General features: G+C 45.9%; 1 protein-coding gene across 2 annotated transcripts in view; it reads left to right on the top strand.

The window, feature by feature from the left end:
• VPS35L (VPS35 endosomal protein sorting factor like) overlaps positions 1-24,224 on the top strand; it is a 169,565-nt gene that overhangs the window by 116,798 nt on the left and 28,543 nt on the right. For both annotated transcript variants that reach the window (XM_075317995.1, XM_075317997.1), the window contains exons 24-28: positions 4,202-4,300; positions 9,737-9,814; positions 10,878-10,992; positions 22,887-23,026; positions 23,881-24,046. In XM_075317995.1, the coding sequence (XP_075174110.1) occupies positions 4,202-4,300; positions 9,737-9,814; positions 10,878-10,992; positions 22,887-23,026; positions 23,881-24,046 (598 nt within the window). The remainder of the gene's footprint in view (positions 1-4,201; positions 4,301-9,736; positions 9,815-10,877; positions 10,993-22,886; positions 23,027-23,880; positions 24,047-24,224) is intronic.

Below are 24,224 nucleotides of genomic sequence, written 5' to 3'. Positions count from 1 at the left end.
TGCCATCGGAGTGGTCCAATTCGTGGCTCTTCCCTTGGGGTTAGCCACGGCCCCTCGAGTATTCTCAGTGGGGCTGCTGTGATTAAGGTCCTGCACCCCTAGGGATTGGCAGTGATCGTTTGCCCTGGACGGCCTTCTTCTCGGGGCTTCATCCAGTGCAGACTCTTAGCAGAGTACTTCGCTTCTCTCGCCACTCTAACCTATTCGGGTGGCTTGTCATTCTGTTCAAGTCCACTCTGACTTCGAACCAGAGGTTCTCAGGGACGCAATTCGAGACTCTGTCGGCTCTTGTGAAGCTGCTCTTAGTCGATCAGTAGTCCCTCCGCTGGCGGTTGACGTCGTTCTATCAGACACCAAATACTGGTGCTGGTCAGACAGTGGCGTCAATGGAAGCGATTCCTTGCCCAGTTTCTCCTGCGTCCTCTGAGACTGGATGTTTTCCGCTGTACACGCGAACTCCCTCCTTCCACGGGGTGGTGGCTTTGCCACTGAGCAGGGGCTCGTTTTCAGTGGTGGTTTCGGCCACTCTGTCTCAGGGACGCTCCTTCCTGGCCCCGTCCCGGGTGATCCTCACCAGGGTGCTGGTCTTTCCGCCTTGGGAGCAGTATATCTCCACCGTGGAGCGCAGGGCGCTTGGACTCTGTCCGCATCAGCCCTCTGGATCAATAGGTTGGAAATCAGAGCTCTTTTTCTAGCTCTCTACGCCTTCACCATCTGTTGGCGGCTAGGCACATTCGAGTCCAGTCGGAAAACGTGACAGCGTTTTCCTACATCAACTTCCAGGGCGGGACACTCAGCCGCCTGGCAATCTTGGCGCCTCAACATTCTTCAGTGGACAAGGGACTCCTAGTCCACCGTATCCGCAGCCCACATCCTAGATGTCAAAACTGCGAGGCAGACTATTTCAGCTGTCCAACCGTGGTCCACAATCCTCAGGTTTTGCGGTAGACACACTGGCTCATGTTTGATCCCAGCTTCGTCTCTACCTCTTGCCCAGAGTCCTGCGCAAGATCAGTAAAGGGGGCCGTCGGGTCATTCTCTTACTCCAGACTGACCCAGGCAGGCTTGGTACCCTGACCTGCTCCTTTTGTCCGTTAGGTTGCCATGGCATCTTCCGGACCGTCCAGACCTTTTCTCAAAAGGTCAGTTTTTTCCGTCAGAATTCTGGATTCTCAGATTGACGGCGTAGCTATTGAGTCCTGGATCTTGGCGACTTCTGGTATCCTTCCTGAAGTCATCTCCGCTATGACTCGAGCTCCAAAGTGTCCTTGGACCTTTTTAGCCTTGCCGACCCTCCTGTCCCTTCCACAGTCCGGTCTACAGCTAGGACTATCCCTCATTAAGGGACAGGTCTCGGCTCTGTCAGTATGTGCCAGCGGCGTATCGTCCGGCTGGCTCCGGTGCGCTCCTTTAAGGGCGCATCTCACATCATTCCGCCTTTCCGGCGGCCTATGGAGCCCTAGGACCTTAATCCGGTCCTCCCGGTTCCCGGAAACCCCCCTTTGCGCCTCTTAGGGAGGTTTCTTTGTTTCATATTTCACAGAAAGTAGTCTTTCTAGTGGCTATAATTTCCCGCCAGGGAGTTCTGGCGGCACTTTCTCTGAGTCACCCCCTTTTTTTGGTCTTTTGCATCAAGACAAGGTGGTCTCCGTCCGACTCCGGACTTTTTTCCCTAAGGTGGTTACAGCTTCCACCTTATCCGGGGCAATTTTCCTGCCTTCCTTTTGTCCGGCTCCTGTTCATCGCTTTGAGGAAGCGTTGCATATCCTGGATCTGGTGCGGGCGCCCCGGATCTATGTGTCTCGCACCGCCGTTATTAGGCGGTGCACCTCTCTCTAGTACTGACTGCTAGTCAGCGTAGCGGTCTCTCGGCATCTAAGCCGACCCTGGTTCGTTGGCTTAGGTCGGCCATTTCCGAGGCCTACAAGTGTACTCAAGTGCCTTCCCCGCCGGGGATTAGAGCACATTTGATCAGACCTGTCGGTGCCTTTTGGGCTTTCACGCCAGGCTACGGCTCAGTAGGTCTGTCAGACTGCAGCTCGAATTAGTCTGCATACTTTTTCGAAGCTCTATCCAAGGCATGCTCTTGCTTTGGCAGACGCGGGTTTGGGCAGACGCATCTTTCAGGCGTCTGTCGCCCATTTGTGAAGTTGGGTTTGCCTGCTTCTCAGTTGTCTGTTTATTCCCACCCATGGACTGCTTTGGAACGTCCCATGGTCTGGGTCTCCCATAGGAACGATAAAGAAAAAGAGAATTTTGTTACTTACCGTAAATTCTTTTTCTTATAGTTCCGTCATGGGAGACCCAGCACCCTCCCTATTGCCTGTTGGCAGGTTCTTGTTCCGTGTGTCTTCACCGGCTGTTATTGTTGTAGACAGAGGTTCCGGTTCTTCCGGTTTTTACTCTGTCTCTTCTTGTGGGTGGATGTCCTCCTTCAGCTTTTGCACTAAACTGGCTAGGACTGGCTAGCAGGGGGTGTATATGCTAGGAGGGAGGAGCTACACGTTTTGAGTGTAGTAACTTTGTGTGTCCTCCGGAGGCAGTAGCTATACACCCATGGTCTGGGTCTCCCATGACGGAACTATAAGAAAAAGAATTTACGGTAAGTAACAAAATTCTCTTTTTTGTGCTAACCACAGGTCGGCGCAAGGGCCTCTCTGCTTCTAAGCCGACCTTAGCCCGTTGGATTAGGTCGACCATTTCGGATGCCTACCAGTGTTCTCAGGTGCCTCCCCCGCCGGGGATCAAGGCACAATCGACCAGAGCTGTCGGTGCCTCTTGGGCTTTTAGGCACCAGGCTACGGCTCAGCAAGTCTGTCAGGCTGCCACTTGGGCTAGCCTGCATACCTTCTCGAAGCACTACCAAGTGCATGCTCATGCTTCGGCAGATGCGAGCTTGGGCAAACGCATCCTTCAGGCGGCTGTCGCCCATTTGTGAAGTTAGGCTCCGCCTACTTCCTAGTTTTTCTGTTTATTCCCACCCATGGACTGCTTTGAGACGTCCCAATGTCTGGGTCTCCCATAGGAACGATAAAGAAAAAGAGAATTTTGTTTACTTACCGTAAATTCTTTTTCTTATAGTTCCGTATTGGGAGACCCAGCTCCCTCCCTGTTGGCAATTTTTCTTGTTCCGCGTGTTATCACTGGCTGTTGTCGTGGACAGAGTCTCCGGTTGTTCCGGTTCTTGCTCTGTTTTTACTTGTGGGTGGCTATTCTCCTTCAGCTTTTGCACTAAACTGGCTAGATCTGGTTCTCCAGGGGGTGTATAAGCTCAGAGGGAGGAGCTACACTTTTGAATGTAGTACTTTGTGTGTCCTCCGGAGGCAGAAGCTAAACACTCATGGTCTGGGTCTCCCAATACGGAACTATAAGAAAAAGAATTTACGGTAAGTAAACAAAATTCTCTTTTTTTCAAATATTCCTATAGCAGTAATGCAATACCAGAATTCATTTATTCAATGCATTCTAGAGTGCAGATTTATGTATTTTGTGAAAATCAATTACATGCATTTTTAAAAAAAAAAAAAAAAAAATTAAGACAAATCACCTTAATAAAGTGATTTGTAAAGTTTCATAACTTCCCATGCTGGACAAAATTATTAAAGAAAAGAAAAAAAAAATTAAAGGTGTATTTCCATCTCCAAAATCCTGTCCTATTATGTAGTAGGTGAAATAATATTAGCAAATATCTCCAATTAGAAATGTAGTATAGTTCTCCTGATATAGCCATGTCTCTTACTTCATGTGCAGGGCATTGCAGCTTAGGTATCTATGGTTACATCCACTCTTATAGTCACAGTTAGTTAGTTGTTCGTGATAGTATCCATAGATACCTAAGCTGCAATGCCCTGCACATGAGGTAAGAGACATAGCTAATTATCTATGGATACGATCATGAACAACTAACTAACGGTCACTATATGAATGGATGTTACCATGGATACCTAGCTGCAATGCCCTGCACATGAGGTAGGAGTTGTGGCTATATCAGGAGAACTGTACTATATTTTTAATTGGAGGTATTTGCTAATATTATTATTACTACACCTACTACATACTGGGATAGGATATTGGAAATGGGAATCAGCCGTTAAATTAACCTGGCGGCTGCTGAAATCCATGCTGTTCCCTTTCCCGTCAGAGTTGTCATAGGTGTTTGAGTTACACCAGAGCTGGCCCTAATTTTCTGTTTAATTCCCAGGTCTCCTTTGGGCGTGACTTTGAACAACAGCTCAGTTTTTATGTGGAGGCCCGAGCGCTGTTCTGCAATCTGGAGCCGGTTCTTGTCCATCTAATTCATGTGAGTTGTGTCCACCAGGGGCAATGACGCAGCACATAGCTCTCCATGTATGTTACACATTACTTATTACCCCTGGGGATCGCGTGCTGTGCTCTTATCATACTGATGCTATCTTTACTTTTCATTTCAGTTATATATAATATATATGTGTGTGTGTGTATATGTGTGTATATGTGTGTGTATACATATATATATATATATATATATTTATATATATATATATATATATATATATATATATATATATATATATATATATATATATATATATATATATATATATATATATATATATATATATAATGTGTGTGTGTACCGTATTTTTCGCTTTATAAGACGCAAAAATTTGGGAGGAAAATGGGGGGTGCGTCTTATAATCCGAATATAGCGGTACCTGGGGGTCCTGTATGTGCGGCGATCGGGCGGCTGGGTGTCTGTGGCTGCGTGCAAGCGGCAGGGTACCTGTGCTTGCGTGTGGGCGGCAGCCGGGTGCTGTGTGCCGGTGGCAGTTGGGTGCCCGTGCGGGCGGCAGGCGGCTGCCGCCCTCACACAGGCACCCGGCTGCCGCCCGCACGCAAGCACAGGTACCCTGCCGCTTGCACGCAGGGTAGGCGGACAGCCTGCTGGCTGCCACTCTGTGCGTGCGGGGCGGCGGCTGTGCAGCAAGTTACCCAGTTTGTCCACGATCCCACTTTCAAATGATGGCGCCGGGAAGCGGGCGCGTGCGCAGATGGAGCACTGGGATGAGAGCTCCATCTGCGCATGCGCCGCTCCGGGCGCCATCACTTGAATCGGGACCACGGACACACTGGGAAAACACCGCATCTGTTTGCTCCACCACTGAGCTGTCGCCGCCGCTGCCACCACTGAGCCGTCGCCGCCGCTGCCACCACTGAGCCGTCGCCGCCGCTGCCACCATTGAGCCGTCGCCGCCGCTGCCACCACTGAGCCGTCGCTGCCACCACTGAGCCGTCGCCGCCGCTGCCACCACTGAGCCGTCGCCGCCGCTGCCACCACTGAGCCGTCGCCGCCGCTGCCACCACTGAGCCGTCGCCGCCGCTGCCACCACTGAGCCGTCGCCGCCGCTGCCACCACTGAGCCGTCGCCGCCGCTGCCACCACTGAGCCGCCGCTGCCACCACTGAGCCGCCGCTGCCACCACGGATGCCACGGCACCTGCCACCACGGATGCCACGGCACCTGCCACCACTGACCCGCCGCGCCTGCCAGCACAACCTGTGCCTCCTGTGACCCGCTTCCCCACCACTGCTGCCCCCCTCCGGTAAGAAAACACCGGAGTATAAGACGGACCCCATTTTTCTTTTTTTTTACCTTTTTTTGTGTCTAAATTTAGGGTGCGTCTTATAAAGCGAAAAATACGGTATATATGTGTATTATATACATACAAGAGATATATATATATATATATATATATATATATATATATATATATATATGTGTGTATGTATGTGTGTGTGTGTGTATATAATATATATATATATATATATATATATATATATATATATATATATATATATATATATATATATATATATATATATAAATAACATATACACACACACATATATATAATCGAGAGAGAGAGGGAGAAAGATGTGTGTGTGTGTGTGTGTGTGTGCGTGTGTGTGTATACGTATATGCACACATAATACACACACACACACACGTGTATATATAATGGAGGGGAAGGAAGGAAAGTATGGAACCCGGTAAGGAAACCACCATCTGTTCCAGGAAGGTGCATGGAATCACGGACAGCTTCAGCCAGACTATGTATATAGAGATCCAAGACAAGAAAAATTCATCCACAAATTACGCGTTTCGGATGTTACACATCCTTAATCTGAAACCTTAAGGATGTGTAACATCCAAAACGCGTAATTTGTACTTTTGCTCACAATGCATTGTTTTTTTACCACTGGAAATTGAGTTGTTTTAATCTTTATAATAAAGAAGAAGAAATTTATTTTTAAAAAAAGGGAATTGGTTGCTGGATGAATTTTTCTTGTCTTGAATCTCTATATAATGGAGGGGGTCTTACTCTCTGTACTCCTGGTTAAATGGGCAGCTCTTGTTAAGCCGTTGAGCACTGTAGCTTCTTCTGCTCTGTTCAGTCTGTATACCACCTGCACAACTTCATATGGCCACTGTGTCCCCTCCATTTACAAGCACAACAACCTACATACCAAGAAAAAGGCTACAATAGGCCTTAAGATATACCAGACACATATTTTATTAATATGAAATTTGTCATATATATTGCACAAAAATACAAACAATGGATACGAGACCAAACAGCTCTTTAAAACACCTACTCAGAAAATGTAGCCCCTGAAATTGTATAATTTCCAATGAATAGGTCAAGACTGATCCTTAATATCAGTTATCTCATAATCCGTTATTAATCCTTCTTAGGCCGGTTTCACACATCCGGCTTTTCGCCGGTTTACCGGATCCGGCGCTCTCCCGTACAGACAATACAGTACAGTGACAGCGCTGTAACTTCCGGGTCACATGCGCCGGTCACATGACAGCATGTGACCGGCGCTTGTTGCGCTGTCACTGTACTGTAGTCACTGTATGGGAGAGCGCCGGATCCGGCAAACCGACGAAAAGCCGGATGTGTGAAACCGGCCTTATCAGTTGTTCTGTATTATTATATGGGGAGTGTAGAGAAATTCCCATCTTGAAATCATTATAGAAAGCGCTCTCTAATTCTTGGCAAAGGTTTCAGCTGATCAGAAATTATCGTTTCTCAGTTTTATTGGGGGACACAGGAGCCATCGGTTAGTCTGCTGCCACCTAGAGGCTGACACTAACAGTACATGCTCCTCCCTAGCAGACTATACCTCCCCTGTTGGCATCAAGACTCCTAAGTTTAGCTTAATGTTAGAGATGGGTGAACCCGAACTGTAAAGTTTGGGGTCCGTACTTCACATGATCCCAAACACGAGCTTTCCTGGGAAGCTCGTGTTACAGTTCAGGTCCAGGCGCTGTAAAAAAAAAAAAAAAAAAAAAGCACAGTATTAAAAAACATTATGATTATACTTACAGGTCCAGCGACGCGTCCTGCAGACTCTGTCTCCCGCCGCTTCTGCCTCCGATCATTACTGTGCCGCCCGGTAACCAGCACGGAGTTACAGGACCTTTCGTGATGTCATACCCATGTGGCCAGTCATGTGTGAATGTTGTATTACTTCATTGGATACAGACTGGTCACATGACTATGACGTCATCAAAGGTCCTGGTGCGCCGTGATGCCAGTGTCGCATTGCATCACGACGCACAATCTCCTGACAGCATTGGGTCAGCTGCGTTTATTTTCATGCAGCTGAGTCGCTCCTGTCCTGAGATTGCGGTGAAGACGCAAGTGCAATCATCTCCTCACGGTCAGCCTGCTTCATCTTGCTTTGTACAGAGTGATGTAGCAGAGCTGACATGGGTCTATTTGTTTCTCACTTTGAATTTCATGAAATTATTAAAAAATAAAAAAACAACGTGGGCTTCGCCCAATTTTTGTGTCCAGCCAGGTACAACTAGGCAGCAGGGGTTTGGAATCCGCAGCGCAGGTTGGCCAAAGCTTACTGGCCACCCCCGCTACGAATTGCAGTCCGCAGCTGCCCCAGAAAATGGCGCTTTCATAGAAGTGTCATCTTCTGGACTGTATCCAACTCTTCCAGTGGCCCTGGTGCAGGGTGGCATGCTGGGTAATAATGGGTTAATACCAGCTTTGTTTTACCAGCTAGTATTAAGCCAGAGATTTTTAATGTCAGGCCAAGTTTGACCCAGCCATTAAGAATCTCTAATAAAGGGTTAAAAAAAGACACCACACAGAAAAAAATACTTTATTAGAGATAAATACACAGACACACTTAGGGACTCCATCTTTATTACCTCCTCTCACCCCTCCATGATCCTGGTCTTCTTTCTTCTTCAACCGATGCAGCTCTGCTATATCAGAATGCATGGGGGGAGGAAGAATGCTTCTGCTCTCCTCGCTGTCTAATCACTCAATGAGTGATCAGACGCTGTGGGTTGGTAAGCGGTGACGTCACTGCTTCCACCGTTGCCATAGTAACATAATGAGCGGGTTACTATAGCAACAGTGATCTCCGATCACCTGATTCTCGGCGCCGCTATTCACAGGCTGTGGCATTAGTATGTGGCAGCCAATCCCTGCATGTGGGCTGACTGTGTAAAGAGCGCCAACATGCAGGGAGGGGGAGCCAAGAATGTGTCTGAGCATCTCACCGGTATTCGTCGCTCGCTGAGTATATGGAGTACTGAGATGCTCGGGCGAACACCGAGTACCGGCGAGCATCGAGACACTGACACTGCAGGACCTTGCATGACGTCATAGTCATGTGACCATTTTGTAGCCAATGAGATAATATAATATAACATTCACACGTGACTGGTCACATAGCTATGACGTCACGGAAGGTCCTATCGTCAGCGACAGTTACCGGGAGGACACAGCGATGATAGAACTCTGCAGCAGAAGCGGCGGGAGACAGAGTCTGCAGGACGCTTCGCAGGACCTGTAAGTATAATAACAATGTTTATTATTAACTATATTCTTTATTTTACAGCGCCCCCTGCCCCTTCACATAACTGTAAAGTCCAAGTTCGGTGTTCGGACGCAAGTTCACGTTATCTCAGAACCCGAACTCAAACTTTACGAAACGTTCGGGCGAGTCTCCTGAACACTAACTTCGGGGGGATTCGCCCATGACTACTTAGTGTCTTTCGGAGGCAATCATGGTGCAGAGTTTCAGACCAATCTTGCCGTTGTTTGGGTTACGTTAGGTGCTAACCTTCACTTTTTTGTTTCTTATCCCTACCATGAGGACCGCTTTAGGACATCCCATGGTTCCTCTGTCCCCCAATGAAGTGACTGAGAAATTAAGATTTTTGGTACTCACCATAAAATCTTTCTCGTACTCTTCATTGGGGGACACAACATCCACTCTTGGTTGCTCGGTTGGGTGTTCATTTAAGTTGGTCTTTCTCTTAGGGTGGTTATGCTTTAATTTCTTCATGCTTAGTTCTTTTATGCTTCTCCTACTGCTTTCCCACTAACTGAGGAAGCTTGTAAGATAGTAGTAGCCAACTTTTTTTTTGCTAAGGTGTATTCTTGGTGGCAGCCTCCAGTTTGCAGCAGACTAACACATGGTTCTTGTGTCCCCCCATGAAGGCTGCCATAAAGAGATTTTACGTTGAGTACCGAAAATCCTCATTTTGGCACCATAGACATACTTAGTATTAGTGGCTTTAAAGGCTTCAGAGGGGTCTGTCCACCTTCCTCTTTCATAGCGGTGCATGATAATGAGAAACGTGAGGGTGATCATTGCCGGCAAAGGGAGAGGCTAATAAATCAGATCTGTATTTAATAGTCATTTTATTGTTTCCCTAGAGTGTCAACCATTTGGCCATGGAAACCAAAAAGGTGATGAAAGGGAATCATTCAAGAAAGACTGCCTCGTTTGTCAGGGTAGGTGTGATTGTCACGGTACCCCCATAATTATAGATTAACATCGCTAAAGTATATAAATGAGTTCTGTAACTATTAAAGGGGCTGCAGAATAAGGTTTATGGCACACTTGGAATTACGGGGGCTCAAGAAGGGTTCAAACCTGGCATTAGATACAAGAAATCGTGGCACACCAAAAATGAATTTAAGAATTGTATTATACAGGCAATCCAAATCATGTAACGTTTTGACCCCGATATTTGGGTCTTCATCAGACACAACAGATTCTTGTGTAGAGATATGCCTTTAAGATGGTGACACTGTCAAAATCACCGTAAGATCTATAGATAAATCATATTGTTGGTCTGTATAGACATAATGGCGCAGTATAGTAGAGCGTCTTACATGCAGGGAGGAGAACCCATCCCCCAATACAGTTTACTTACAAAAAAAAATCAAGTTGTGCTATATTCACCCTCCCCAGGTCCATCACTGAGTCTCTGCAGCCACCCCTGGTATTTGTCATTGACTTCAGCACTGACGTCAAGTTGCAGCACTGCAGCCAATCAGTGAACTCAGGAGCTTGTGCCGTCAGCTTGGTCAAAACTATAGAGCTTAGTTATTGGCTGCAGCGCTGTCGACATGATGTCCATGCTGCAGGCAATAACAGACACTGAGGGCAGCGGTGGACACTTAAGACAGGACACGGGGAGGGATAGTAAAACACAGTTTGCTTTTTAAAACAAATTGAAAGTGTATTCTCGAAACCATATTTTTTTTTAAACTTGGCCAGAATGTGAAGGCTGCAGCCAATCAGTATCTGCTGATTAGCTGCAGCAGTCACGTTACTGCTTCTCCTCCAGATGTTATAGACAGGGACATAATACGGAGTGTGGAGGAGCAACGCCAGATCGGGAGATGAGTCTAGGTTTTTGTTAATATTTCCATTGTGCTAGGCCCATTACTTAAGATTGACTTGACACAAGTGTGAATGAAGCCTAAGCCTTTGTATAGTGCCAAGTAGGAGGAGCTTCCTCCACTATGAAAACTTTCATGCAAGTGTTATGTTCCTTGTTTGTTCCAGGCTTGTGTTGCCTTCTGCTTTATCACCATTCCTTCTCTGACCAGCATCTTCACCCGACTCAACCTATACCTGCATTCTGGCCAAGTGGCTCTTGCAAACCAGTGCCTTTCCCAAGGTGAGTATAAGACCACTGCATTCCAACATATGACTTAGTTATTCTCATCTTCATTAATCTGTATTGTCGGATTGAGCGTGTACATACAATCAGTTTTGCAATTTACTGCATATTAAAATTTGCAGCCATTCTTGAGATATTAACACTTATGTTTACAGCTCATTGCCTTGGTAACCGACCACCGCTGTTAGACAGCAAAACATGCGCAGTGCTTACAAGCTTATTTTTATTGAGCCTGTAAACACTGTTTAGAAACTGTCCAGGATTTCTGGAGTGTCCAATTACTTACTTAGCAGTGCCTAGAAGATAGACAACAGCGGTGGTCGGTGACCAAGGCAACGAGCTGTAAACAAAACAAAAAGTGTTCATTTCTCAAGAACGGCTGAAAATTTTAATAAACAGTAAATTATAAAAGAGTTTGTGTTTGTAATCTCTGTCCAAAGATATCCATTTATGAACATGGGAACAACTTTTAAAGGGATTGTCCCTTCTGGAGTACCATGTCTTACATGAACACATCTCATTATGGTGGCAGAAGAATTATGGTAATCTGGTATTAAATGAAGCCATTGAATTTGTCAAAATGTTAGAAAATCTTTGCAGCTATTCCCTATTCTATAAGGCCCAGAGGGCCTTTGTTTTTTTACACAAATGGACTCCAATACACAGTAGTCAATGTCTACATGTCATTTTTATAGGTTTTTCTTTCTTAAAGGAGTTGTCCACTATCACTACAAGCCCTTTTTAAATCAAATAGTTCACCATTAAAAAAAAAACAAAAAAAACAACTCACCATATACTCAACCTCCCATTCTGGTGATGCCAGCACCGGGTCTCCCAGGGCTCACATGACATTGGTTGCTGGGCTCATGCTGCATATAGGTAGCAGCCGATATTGGGCTTTCGCTTGTTTGAGGTTTGTTTGAAGAGGTGAACCTGGAAAAAGTGGCAGCCAGCGGCCACTGCTTAGCTCCAGGGCTCATGTAGCATAACAATGACATGCAAGCCCCAGGAGTCATGGTTGTGACATTACTGGAACCCCGCCAGTATCAGAGGTGAGTATATTGTTTTGTTTTTTGTTTTTTTATATATATAATTGGTATTATTTCGTTTAAAAATGGCTAATGGCACATAGTGGACAGCCCCTTTAACCCCTTCAGCCCCGGGGCACTTTCCGTTTTTGCGTTTTTGTTTTTTGCTCCCCTTCTTCCGAGAGCCGTAACTTTTTTATTTTTCCGTCAATCTTGCCATATGAGGGCTTGTTTTTTGCGAGACAAGTTGTACTTTTAAATGAAACCATAAGTTTTACCATATGGTGTACTGGAAAGCAGCAAAAAAATTCCAAGTGTGGAAAAATTGCAAAAAAAGTGTGATGGCACAATAGTTTTTGGGATGTTTTATTCACGGTGTTCACTATATGGTAAAACTGATGTGTGGGTATGATACCTGAGGTCGGTGCGAGTTTGTAGACACCAAACATGTATAGGTTTACTTGTATCTAAGGGGTTAAAAAAAATTCACAAGTTTGTCCAATAAAAGTGGCGCACGTTTTGCGCCATTTTCCGAAACACGTAGCGTTTTTATTTTTTGGGATCTATGGCTCAGTGACAGCTTATTTTTTGTGTCTCGAGCTGATGTTTCTAATGGTAGCATTTATGCGCAGATGCTACGTTTTGATCGCCTATTATTGCATTTTGCGTAAAACTTGCGGCGACCAAAAAACGTAATTTTGGCGTTTGGAATTTTTTTGCCACTACGCCGTTTACCAATCAGATTAATTGATTTTATATTTTGATAGATCGGGCATGTCTGAACGCGGCGATACCAAATATGTGTATATTTATTTATTTTTTAACCCTTTAATTTTCAATGGGGGGAAAGGGGGGTGATTTGAACTTTTAGGTTTTTTGTTTTTTTTTTAATTTTTTAAAACTTTTTTTTACTTTTTTTATTTTATTTTACTAGTCCCCCTAGGGGGCTATAGCGATCAGCAATCCGATTGCTGATTGCTATCTGCTGATCACAGCTATACCGCTGTAAACAGCAGAAATAGTCACTTTCTTTCTTCCTCTGCTCCGTGCCGAGGAAGAATGAAAGTGAAACTTCTTAGCACCAGGCGTCATCACATGACCCTGTGCTACGATGGCAACCACCGAACGTCACGTGATCACTCACGTGACGTCCGGAGGGGGCGGCGGTAAGAAAAAAAGATGGCCGCGCGCATATAGATCTCGCTGCCAGACTTTGGCAGCGAGATCTAAGGGGTTAATGTTCCGGGTGGAATGCGATTCCACTCGGAACATGTAGGCACACATGTCAGCTGTTGAAAACAGCTGATATGTGTGCCGATCCACGCCGCCTGCCCGCGGCAGGGGGCGGGGATTACCGGGACACGATCCATGACGGAAAGATCCGTCCATGGTCGTGAAGGGGTTAAATATTATTGTTTGTAGCAGCTAGTCCCATGCTACAAAATACATCATGTATTGTAATGCTCTGCAGCAATGTTTCCTAAGTTATCAGCGTGTATTAAGGGCACATATAGATTATTACAGACCGGACCCTGTAATATTTATGGTGCTGGTTGGTTTTTTTGGGGGAAGGGGGGGTAGATTCACATTGCGAGCGGTAATTGAATGTGAGTATGTCAAAGTAAGGAATAACCAACCGTCCACGGAGCGAATCATATGATTTTGGTGACTATATGTGACTTTGTGAATCAGAACGCACCAATACTTTCCCAGTTATTACAGCTATCAATATGGAAATCAGTGTGGCCAAATACTAAGCTTAGGCTGGAGACCACAGTTTGAGGATTTTATACCCACAGGGGATATAATCTTCTTTTTCCTGTCGTTTGCTGTCAGTCAGTGCAAAAACACCCAGTCTTGTGTATGTCAGGCTCTAATCCGATACTTATTTACATTTCTGGATCTGCATAAAAATAGGAAATAAAATGTTCCGGTGCAGGACACATTAATGTGAATGGGAACAGAAGTGTCCTAAAATGTCTTATGTTCCCCGCCTTTCCAACTGCTATCCGTTTTTTTTTTTAATGGGTTTAAAAACTTACCGTATTTTTCGCACTATAAGACTCACTTTTTTCCCCCCAAATGTTGGGGGAAAGTGGGGGGCGCGTCTTATAGTCTGAATGTAGGGCTGCGAGGAATGAGGGTGCTGCGGTGGAACTGGTTATCAGAGGCACGAGCAGGCTGTAGCAGCGCCTGCCGTGACTACGGGGGCCCACTCATTTAATATGCATGCATCCTCCCACCTATCATCTCTCAGCGCTGAAGCCGGCGCTGACAGGTGGGCGGGATGATGGGCGGGGTGTGTGCGCATAACAGCTGGCCCACGTGATCACCCCTGGCAACTACAGCCTGGAGTGATCATGTGCGGCTGTATTCACTGCCCCCGCGCATCATCAGCAGCAGCGCGGGGTGCAGTAAATAAGTACGGTATACTCACTGGTCACCGATCCCTGCAGCATCGCGATGTCCTCCTGTCTGCTGGCCAGCTGATCTGTGTAGAGAACGGTGATCACAGAGATGACGTCATCGCTGTGCGCACATGGCTCCACACAGATCAGCGAGCCAGTAGACAGGAGGACATTGCGATGCTGCAGGGGAATGGCTCCACACAGGGCAGCAGCACTGCTGCTGTCACAGAGCAGAAGACAAGCGATGCTGCAGGGAGTGAGGAAAGGGGAGTATAAATGTTTATTTTTTTCTATACCATAGGATACAGACCACATAGCAGGATGAGGGCATATTATGAGCAGGATGGGGGTATATTATGAGCAGGATGGGGGTATATTATGAGCAGGATGGGGGTATATTATGAGCAGGATGGGGGTATATTATGAACAGGATGAGAGCATATTATGAGCAGGATGGGGGCATATTATGAGCAGGATGGGGGTATATAGCAGGATGGGGCTATATAGCAGGATGAGGGACATATATACAAGGATGGGGATCATATACAAGGCAGGAGGATCATTACCAGGATGAGGTACCTTAGCAGAGAATTTGGGGACATTACCCCCATAACAGTGTCAGCAGCAGATCCTCACCCCATAACAGTGTGTCATGACCACATTTTTTGCTTAAAATTTTATTTTCCTATTTTCCTCCTCTAAAACCAGGGTGCGTCTTATAGTCCGAAAAATACAGTAATTCATCACATCTGAAAGCTGGTGTAAAGTGCTTTAAAAAGTCACAATGTTTTTGCAAAAAAATGTTGCTACTTTTGCCACAAGTTTTGACCAGCTTTGCCAAAATGGGCAGACCTAGGATGGGGCGCTGCGACGGACATTGGTCTAATTCATGACGAGCTGTGTTGTTCCGAACTTCACAAATCTTATATGAAGTTGGGAATGTAGACGAAGTTTTCTATTTTTTCCACAAACTTTTAATACCAGCGGCGAGGATTTATCAAGTCTGTGGAAAGTTTAGGTAATCCCAAAATTGTCTTCATTACATACATGGCTGTGAGCGTATCCGCTGTGCTTATTACTGACTCTCGTGGGTCACCGGGTGGATTTTGCTCTCCACACCCCAGTAGGTTCCAGCCGCTGGTATAAATGAGCTGACGCAGGGAGCTGACTCTGGCTTTTGGAAGTCCACCGCTGTAGCAGGTTTCTTTTGTTTTGGACCTGATGCTGTGGACGGCCCGAGACAAAAGAAACTACAGCCGAGCAATTTTCTTAACCGGTTATTATAAAAGAACAAAAAAAAGCTGCAAAGTCAGATAATAAGTGTTTATTACCCGGGCTGGGAGGCAGCGTCACACTGGGGGGGTCTCGCTTCCGGCTGTACGCCATTTAATCTCATTAGATATCACTTAGGTATGATTCTGGCCATTCTGGGGGACAGAAAATAGTCTTAACCCATTCATATCTGGATTTAATTGCTTATTTCATCCTGTGCAATACATAGGGTGAAATCTGCAGCTAATCCACAATAAGTCTGTGTGTCACATGCAAATCTGTAGTCATAGCTTTCTACAGATGAAGGTTCACACCTTATACACTAGTATACGCCTAGATTTTAGAATCAGCTGACATCTGATCTCCGTCTAGTCCACCGTATTTCCCTGCGGACGTCGACCCCCTCATTCTCAGGCTCATGTGGACCCTAAAGAAAATGGTAGACCCTCGCAGATCTTTAAATCGATAATGGATAAAGGAGGTCACGGTTACTAGTCTGCTATTCATAATTAAAAGAATCATCTACTACTGTAATATACTCCTTTTAAACCGTACGGATCAAATGTTTGGACACCCCTTGTCATGCACTGATTTTCCTTCTCCTTATTGGAATGTGCACATTGCAAATTCAGACTGAAGTTAGCAAAAGCACTAAGGAACACATGTGGAATAAGGAGTAAAGAAACAAAGCACAGAATGTGTTAGACTTTAGATTCCTCAAAGTACCCCCCTTTAACTCTGACTACGATATTATACCCCCTTTGCATTCTCTCAAGCAGCTTCATCAGGCATTACCTGGAATGGTTTACCAACAGCCTTGAAGGAATTTCAAGAGGTTCTCAGCACTTTTTGGCTGTTTATCCTTCAATCTACATCCAACTTATCTCAAACCATCTCAACTGAGTTCAGGTCGGGAGGTTGTGAGGTTCATGTCATCTGATGCAGCCTCCATCCCTCCTCTTCTTGGTCACATAGGCCTTCCATAGTCTGGAGGTGTTCAGGAGGTTGTGAGGTTTGTCATCTGATGTGGCCTCCATCCGTCTTCTTCTTGTTCACCTAAGCCCTCCATAATCTGTCGGTATTTCAGGAGGCTGTGAGGTCCATGTCATCTGATGTGGCCTCCATCCTTCTTCTTCTTGGTCACGTAGGCCCTCCATAATCTGTAGGTGTTTCAGGAGGCTGTGAGGTCCATGTCATCTGATGTGGCCTCCATCCCTCTTCTTCTTCTTGTTCACCTAGGCCCTCCATAATCTGTAGGTGTTTCAGGAGGCTGTGAGGTCCATGTCATCTGATGTGGCCTCCATCCTTCTTCGTGGTCACGTAGGCCCTCCATAGCCTGGAGGTGTTTCGCATTATTTTCCTGTTGCAACGCAAGTGATTCCATTAAGTGTAAAACCAGATGGGATGACATGTTACTGCAGAATGCTGTGGTAGCCATGCTCGGTAATGTGCCTTGAATTTGGAAAAAAAAATGCCAACAGTATCACCAATACAGCACCACCAAACCATCACACTACCTCCTCTATGCTTCCAAGTGGACACTACTCATGAAAAACTAACCACTGTACTTTTCTGTGTCTCACAAAGACATGGCATTTGGTTCCAAAAATCTAAAAATTTGACTCCTCAGTCCATAGTACAGATTTTCACAGATCTAATGTCCGGTACTTGTGTTGCTTGGCCCAAACAAATCTCTCCATGTTTGTGTTTTTCAGTACAGGCTTCTTTTCTGCAGTTTGATTATAAAGTCCTGCTTCTCACAGTCTCCTCTGGACAGCTTATAATGAGATGTTTCTGCAGCTATGTCTGTGCATCATTTATAAGGGTTGTTATCTAAGGTGCTGTTATTTGCAGTTTCTGAGGTTGGTATCACTGATGACCTTATCCTATACAGCAGAGGTAGTTTTTGTCCTCCATCAGAGCTAGTTTCATCATAGCAGTTGATGGTTTTCATGACTGCACTTGAGGATACCTTCAAGGTAGCAAATTTCTAGATTAGGTGACCTTTATGTCTTGAAGTAATTATAAACTGTTGTTTCTCTTTACTTAGTTGAGTGGTTCTTGTCATATTCTGGCTTGGAACAGTTGTGAAGTAGGACTCAGCAATTTATGGACTTGTAGATTAACATATCCTCTACAAAACACATGTCATGGTTGCAGCCGTGTTCTGAAGGCTGGTAACTCCACAAATTAACTCTTGACATGGCATACATTAGAAGCCATTCCAGGTGGCTACCTAATGAAGCAGCATGAGAGAATGCAAGGGGGTGTAACACTGCCATCATAGTAAAAGGAGGGGATAATACGAGGTGTCTAAGGTTTAACAAACATTCTGGTTTGTTTCACTCCTTGTTTCTATATATATTCCTTAATCGGTTTGCTGCCTTCAGTCTGAACTTACATTGTTCACATTCCAATAAGAACAAGGAAAACCATTCCATCAACAGGGTGTCCAAACATTTGACCTATACTATATGCATACATATACAGTGTGTCCACCCATATCCTGCCCACCACTATTAACTTGAGAACAGCGGCAGCTATAGGCATAGAAGTGGTGTCTAGGTATAGTAAAGTAGCCATGCGCTTCGCAATGAAACCACCTATAGCGCCACCTGGTGGAAAACAACATAGTTAGCATTTTTATCTCAAAAACGGAACGAGATAGAGAAAAAAAATGAATTACAAAGTTGTAGGGCATCATCAATTCAATACAAATCGACACCTTACGTACAGAAATGCTATGATTAGAACGTGTAAAACTCACAAGGCTGCGGATGTGAAGCGATACCTCATGGAGACCTTCCTACAAGTCATAGGGTATGGTGGCTGCGTGGAGTGGCCTTCACGCTCACCTGACCTGATCCAATTGGACTTCTGTGAGGTCACATCAAACAGCAGGTGTATGCGACCCCTCCACCAACATTGCAGGACCTACGACGACGTATCACAGATGCTTGTGCAAACGTGTCACCTACCATATTGCACAATGTGCAGCAAGATACAGTATGCTGTGCAGAGTCCAGATGTGCATTGCAGCTGACGGGGGCCACTTTGAGCATCAAAGTTAAATGACCGCCTTATGCGTGACCAGCATTCAATGTTTTTGGGGGGGGGGGGGTCATGGGTTTCATATCATAGCATTTCTGTATGCAAGGTGTCGATTCGTATTGAATTGATGATGCCCTACAACTTTGTAATTCATTTTTTTTCCGCTATCTCGTTCCGTTTTCGAGATAAAAATGCTAACTCTGTTGTTTTCCACCAGGTGGCGCTATAGGTGGTTTCATTGCGTAGCGCATGGCTACTTTACTATACCTAGACACCACTTCTATGCCTATAGCTGCCACTGTTCTCAAGTTAATGGCGGTGGACAGGATATAGGTGCACACACTGTATATGTACCTCTGACTGGTGAATACTGATGTTGGCAGTCCACGCTCTTACATATGTTCACCGCTTGTAGATCAGCGTTATTAATGGCTGCTGCTATGTTGCTTCCATAAAGCTCGTTACAGTTGACTGCTCGGGTAGTCATCCAGAAAAATGGAGTGAAGCCAGGCTTATTCCTGCCCATCTAATATCTAATGAGGTGTGACCTGAGCACCACGGATTTCAGAAAAGATTTTATTTGAATGATTTTCTGTGAAGAACATGAATACTAATCGCCACTTTCCCTGCCGATAGCGGTCAATCTCCGGGATCCCAGCAACAGCACCCGCTATGCCCTGGAAGTTACTGGAACTAGAGGGAAATGTCGAGTGGTTCCTTCGGTTATTAGGGCATATACAACCTTTATGTACCCTCAGATGTATGAGATATATGTTCATATAGGGGAACTTTTTTAAGGATTGACAACAGTGTCGATGCCATTCTGTGTGCCATTATTCCTGGCGCCTGGCTGTGTTGGCATTTCCTCTATTTTTGTGCTGTGAAATATTAATGACTGCACCACGAGTCTGGTTCATCACATGCAATTACCGGCCACACTTCAGAGACGGCTGACAGATCAGCGGCCCGTCACCTCTGTGATTATTATTTAGTTTTAGAACCCCATTATTTTCATGTACATAAGAAAAGGAACATTTGCTTTCAGGAATGTGGCTATCCGCTGATACTCCATATGAAAAGACTCAAAGATCGGCCAAATCAACTCGGCAGTTCCCAAAAAGGTTAAATATCTACTTCTGGGATTATCCCGTGGCAAAAAACATGCAATATCTGTAAATGGACTACTCAGTATATAAATAGGTTACAAGTCAGGATCAGTGATGAGCGGGCACTACTATGCTTTAATGGGCACGACTCAAGTATATTAGTATAACTAGAAATAGGCCCGATGCTATCGCATCGGGGGTGCGGTGAAAAAAACATCTGTCTATACTTAGTGGTGCTGACAGGAGCAGTGGTGAGTGGGGCTGGGGGCATGCAGATCTGGTGAGGAGGCATACAGATCTGGTGAGGAGGGCTGGAGGCATTCAGATCTGGTGGGGGGCATACAGATCTGGTGAGGAGGGCTGGAGGCATTCAGATCTGGTGGGGGGGCATACAGATCTGGTGGGGGGGCTGGGGGCATACAGATCTGGTGAGGGGGCTGGGGGTATACAGATCTGGTGGGGGGGTTGGGGGTATACAGATCTGGTGGGGGGGGTTGGGGGTATACAGATCTGGTGGGGGGGGTTGGGGGTATACAGATCTGGTGGGGGGGGTTGGGGGTATACAGATCTGGTGGGGGGGCTGGGGGCATGCAGATCTGGTGAGGGGACTGGGGGTATACAGAACTGGTGGGGGGGTTGGGGGTATACAGAACTGGTGGGGGGGGCTGGGGGTATACAGATCTGGTGGGGGGCTGGGGGTATACAGATCTGGTGTGGGGGGGTGGGGGTATACAGATCTGGTGTGGGGGGGGTGGGGGTATACAGATCTGGTGGGGGGGGGTTGGGGGTATATAGATCTGGTGGGGGGGTTGGGGGTATACAGATCTGGGGGGGGGTTGGGGGTATACAGAACTGGTGGGGGGCTTGGGGGTATACAGAACTGGTGGGGGGGGCTGGGGGTATACAGATCTGGTGGGGGGGCTGGGGGTATACAGATCTGGTGGGGGGGTTGGCGGTATACAGATCTGGTGGGGGGGTATACAGATCTGGTAAGGGGGGCTGGAGGTATACAGATCTGGTGGGGGGGGGGGGGTTGGGGGTATACAGATCTGGTAAGGGGGGCTGGAGGTATACAGATCTGGTGGGGGGCTGGGGGTATACAGATCTGGTGGGGGGCTGGGGGTATACAGATCTGGTGGGGGGGGACTGGGGGTATACAGATCTAGTGGAGGGAGGCTGATGTTCCCTGCAGCAATGAGCACATTGTTTAGTAATGTGCTCTTGCTTGTTCCCTTCTGTCCCCTATTATGCCGTGTCTCACCTGTCTTCCGTGGCCGTGGAGCCTCCAGTTGCAGCAGACCTACTCCGTGATAGCGTGCGGAGCGGCCGCTGCAGGTTGATGTCATGGCTTTACTGCAGTTGAATGCTTTACGGCTCCACAAAGCATTCAACTGCAGTAAAAGGCTGATAGCAGAATCGGCGGCGGCCCCGGACAGGTGAGTATACAGCAGTGTGTGTGGCTGTGTTGTGTGCATGTGCGCTATGTGTGTATTTGCTTGGTGTATCTATGTGTGTCAGCTGTGTGTGTGTGTGCATGCGTGCAGTGAGGACCCGGAAGGCGGAGCATCGCTCGAACTGCGGCTGTGCAACGGACAATGCCGCAGTGCATCACGTGATAGGGGAACAGACAGAACTGGTGATTATGTAAGTAGATGGAAGTCAAAATCTACCTGAAAAATGCTCGACTTCCCCATTGACTTCAATTGTACATCCAAGCATTAACTGCTGGTTACAAGTAGCGACCACTGAACATGGTAGTGCTCCTCATGACTAGTTACGAGTACTGAGCACCCGAGCATGGTAGTGCCTGCTCATCACTAGTTACGAGTACCGAGCACCCGAGCATGGTAGTGCCCGCTCATCACTAGTTACGAGTACCCGAGCATGGCAGTGCTCACTCATCACTAATTACAAATACCAAGCACCTGAGCATGGCAGTGCTCGCTCATCATTAGTTACGAGTACTGAGCTTTAGTCATGTGTCTCAATTCCGTGCTGTTTTTAAGATCTCTGCTGCAAGTCAGTGAATGGCAATTGTCCTTGTGTATTTCTACAATGATTACGCTTTATTTTCTGAATATATCCCTTTAAGAATGAGAATAGTAGATTTTCTGAAAGTTGAAAGATACTTTCTCACTCTCCTCAAATATTTTGGAGACTCCTGAGAGAAAAGAGGGGGACCTCCTGGAAGAGTTGGCACTGCTAAAGTCTCCGAAAACCTCATTGAAAGCAGAGCTCCTGGAAGGTCGAGGATGGTGTGACGGGGTATGCAACAGAGCAGTAAGGGACACCAGATCAATGAACAATCCAAGAAGATTTAATGAGGCAGGGAGCATAAAACATCCAATATCCAAATGGTTCTTTAGGGTCCACAATGAGTCTACACAAAGAAAAGAGATCCGGGGCGCCACACAGCAATCCAATGCCAAGGAAAATGCAATAACAGTCCTTAGATGTGTTCCTTAAATCCGATAGCGTGGCGGAGACAACACAATCCCATGTAGCAGCTGATCTTCAATGTCCCAAAGTCCATACACAGGGACAAGGACCTGCCCTCAGCACAGATCCTTGCCTTTCTCCAGCCGAGATCCAACTAACCTAACATGGGTCTCATTGTTCTTCTCTCCTGGGATCAGCCCCTAAGGTGGGCCCAACTCCGCCTGGACATTTGATGGCATTTGATACATGAATGGACTTTAGACTCCTGGCTCTGTCTTGTTTACCAAGTTGCTGACTGGAGAAGTCCCATGCTGAGAAGAACAAACAATCCCCCACCAGTAGTACATACAGGACAGTCAAGGAGAGACAGACTCTTACACCATGAGCACAGGCGGGGGAGGGACACGCTGTTACAGATGGTTGCTCCTCAGATTGGGTCTTTGCTTTTACCTTAAACTCCTGGGAGGAGAGAGTGGGGTTTAGTGCAGGGTTGGGCTTTAAAAGATGCTTGGATATGTCGGACAAAGATGTATGTGCATTAGCACCTTTGGATAAATCTATTGGTATGTTTTTGTCTCCGTCTCCAGCTGACGCCTTCTTCAGAGCTGCCGTCAGCCTTGTTCCGGAGGTGCCAAAGACCATTAATATAGACGGGAAGATGCGATCTTCTGAGTCCTTCCTCCTGGAGTTCCTCAGCAACTTCTTCTCCACATTGCTGGTTGTTCCTGTGAGTATCACGTTTTGTAGTCAAGAACGAGCTGCTACGATCAGTACGGAGTCCTAGAAAACTGCCTTTAATATGGTTATTTGTGTTGTCACTGTCAGGCTCTCTTAAAGGGAATCTGTCAGCAGGTTTTTGCTATGTAAGATGAAGCCAGCATGCTGCAAGGGTTAACACCGGAAATTCAGGCATGCCTGTTTGTCACAGTCCGATCTTTTGTTTCTTTGTTTAAGCAGCAGGACCCTTATATCAGGACTAGTAACTCAGGTGCAGAGAAGTCCGACACCCCCCTCCTCTGATTGACACCTCACTGTCTATGTACAATCTCTATAGAGAGCCTGGTGTGTTTGGCAATAACACTCTCAGCTCTGCTACATGGCTAATTCTAAAAATTGTGATTTTTGTTAGAATGCTACAGCTAGTAATCTAAGTGATACATCATTGGATTCAGGATCCCTTTGCCTACATCATGCTGCTATCAGATGAGGTAGCAAAAACCTGCTGCCAGATTCCTGTTAAAGCATACTTTGTGTTTTTTTTCACACCTTTTAAGGTAAAACTTAAGTCCATCGAATTCAATCCATAGCATAACATGTTTTTTGGGTTTTGTTTTAAACAATGCCATACATTTTATGCAGTTGGTTTTTGGGTGGCTTTTTTTTAAAAAAAATATAATTATTTTTATATCTTCCATGTTTTTTCACCTGATGGAGAAGCCTAAGGATAACCACATAAAATAACCATCACATTTAGAGCATGCTGCTTGTTGTAAAAAGCAAAGACACCGAAAGTGAGGAAAAATGTCCCAAAAATGCCTTTTATATTTTCCTATTTGACTAACAGTACTGTTATATCTACAGGACCACCCAGAACAAGGCGTCCTCTTCCTGGTCCGGGGTCTTTTAAACGTGATTGAAGATTATACATGGGAGGACAACAGTGACGACAAAGTCCGGATCTACACCAGTGTCCTACACTTACTGGCTGCCTTAAGTCAGGAGAGCTATCTCTATCATATAGATAAAGGTAAGCTGGTCTTAAAGGGCTTGTCCACTACTAGAACAACCCCTACTTAAATACTGTATTTCCAGCAATATTGGACAACATTGTTAGTTTATGTGCCTATGCACAGCAGAAACAATGATCTTTTGTGGACAAATATAAGCAGCATGCTGATCTTTCACAAAAAAAAAGAGGGATTCAA

Source organism: Anomaloglossus baeobatrachus, chromosome 7 (assembly GCF_048569485.1).
Source record: "Anomaloglossus baeobatrachus isolate aAnoBae1 chromosome 7, aAnoBae1.hap1, whole genome shotgun sequence".
Lineage (NCBI taxonomy): Eukaryota > Metazoa > Chordata > Amphibia > Anura > Aromobatidae > Anomaloglossus > Anomaloglossus baeobatrachus.
The sequence above is the reverse complement of the archived record's forward strand: the minus strand, read 5'-3'. Positions and strand labels throughout refer to the sequence as shown.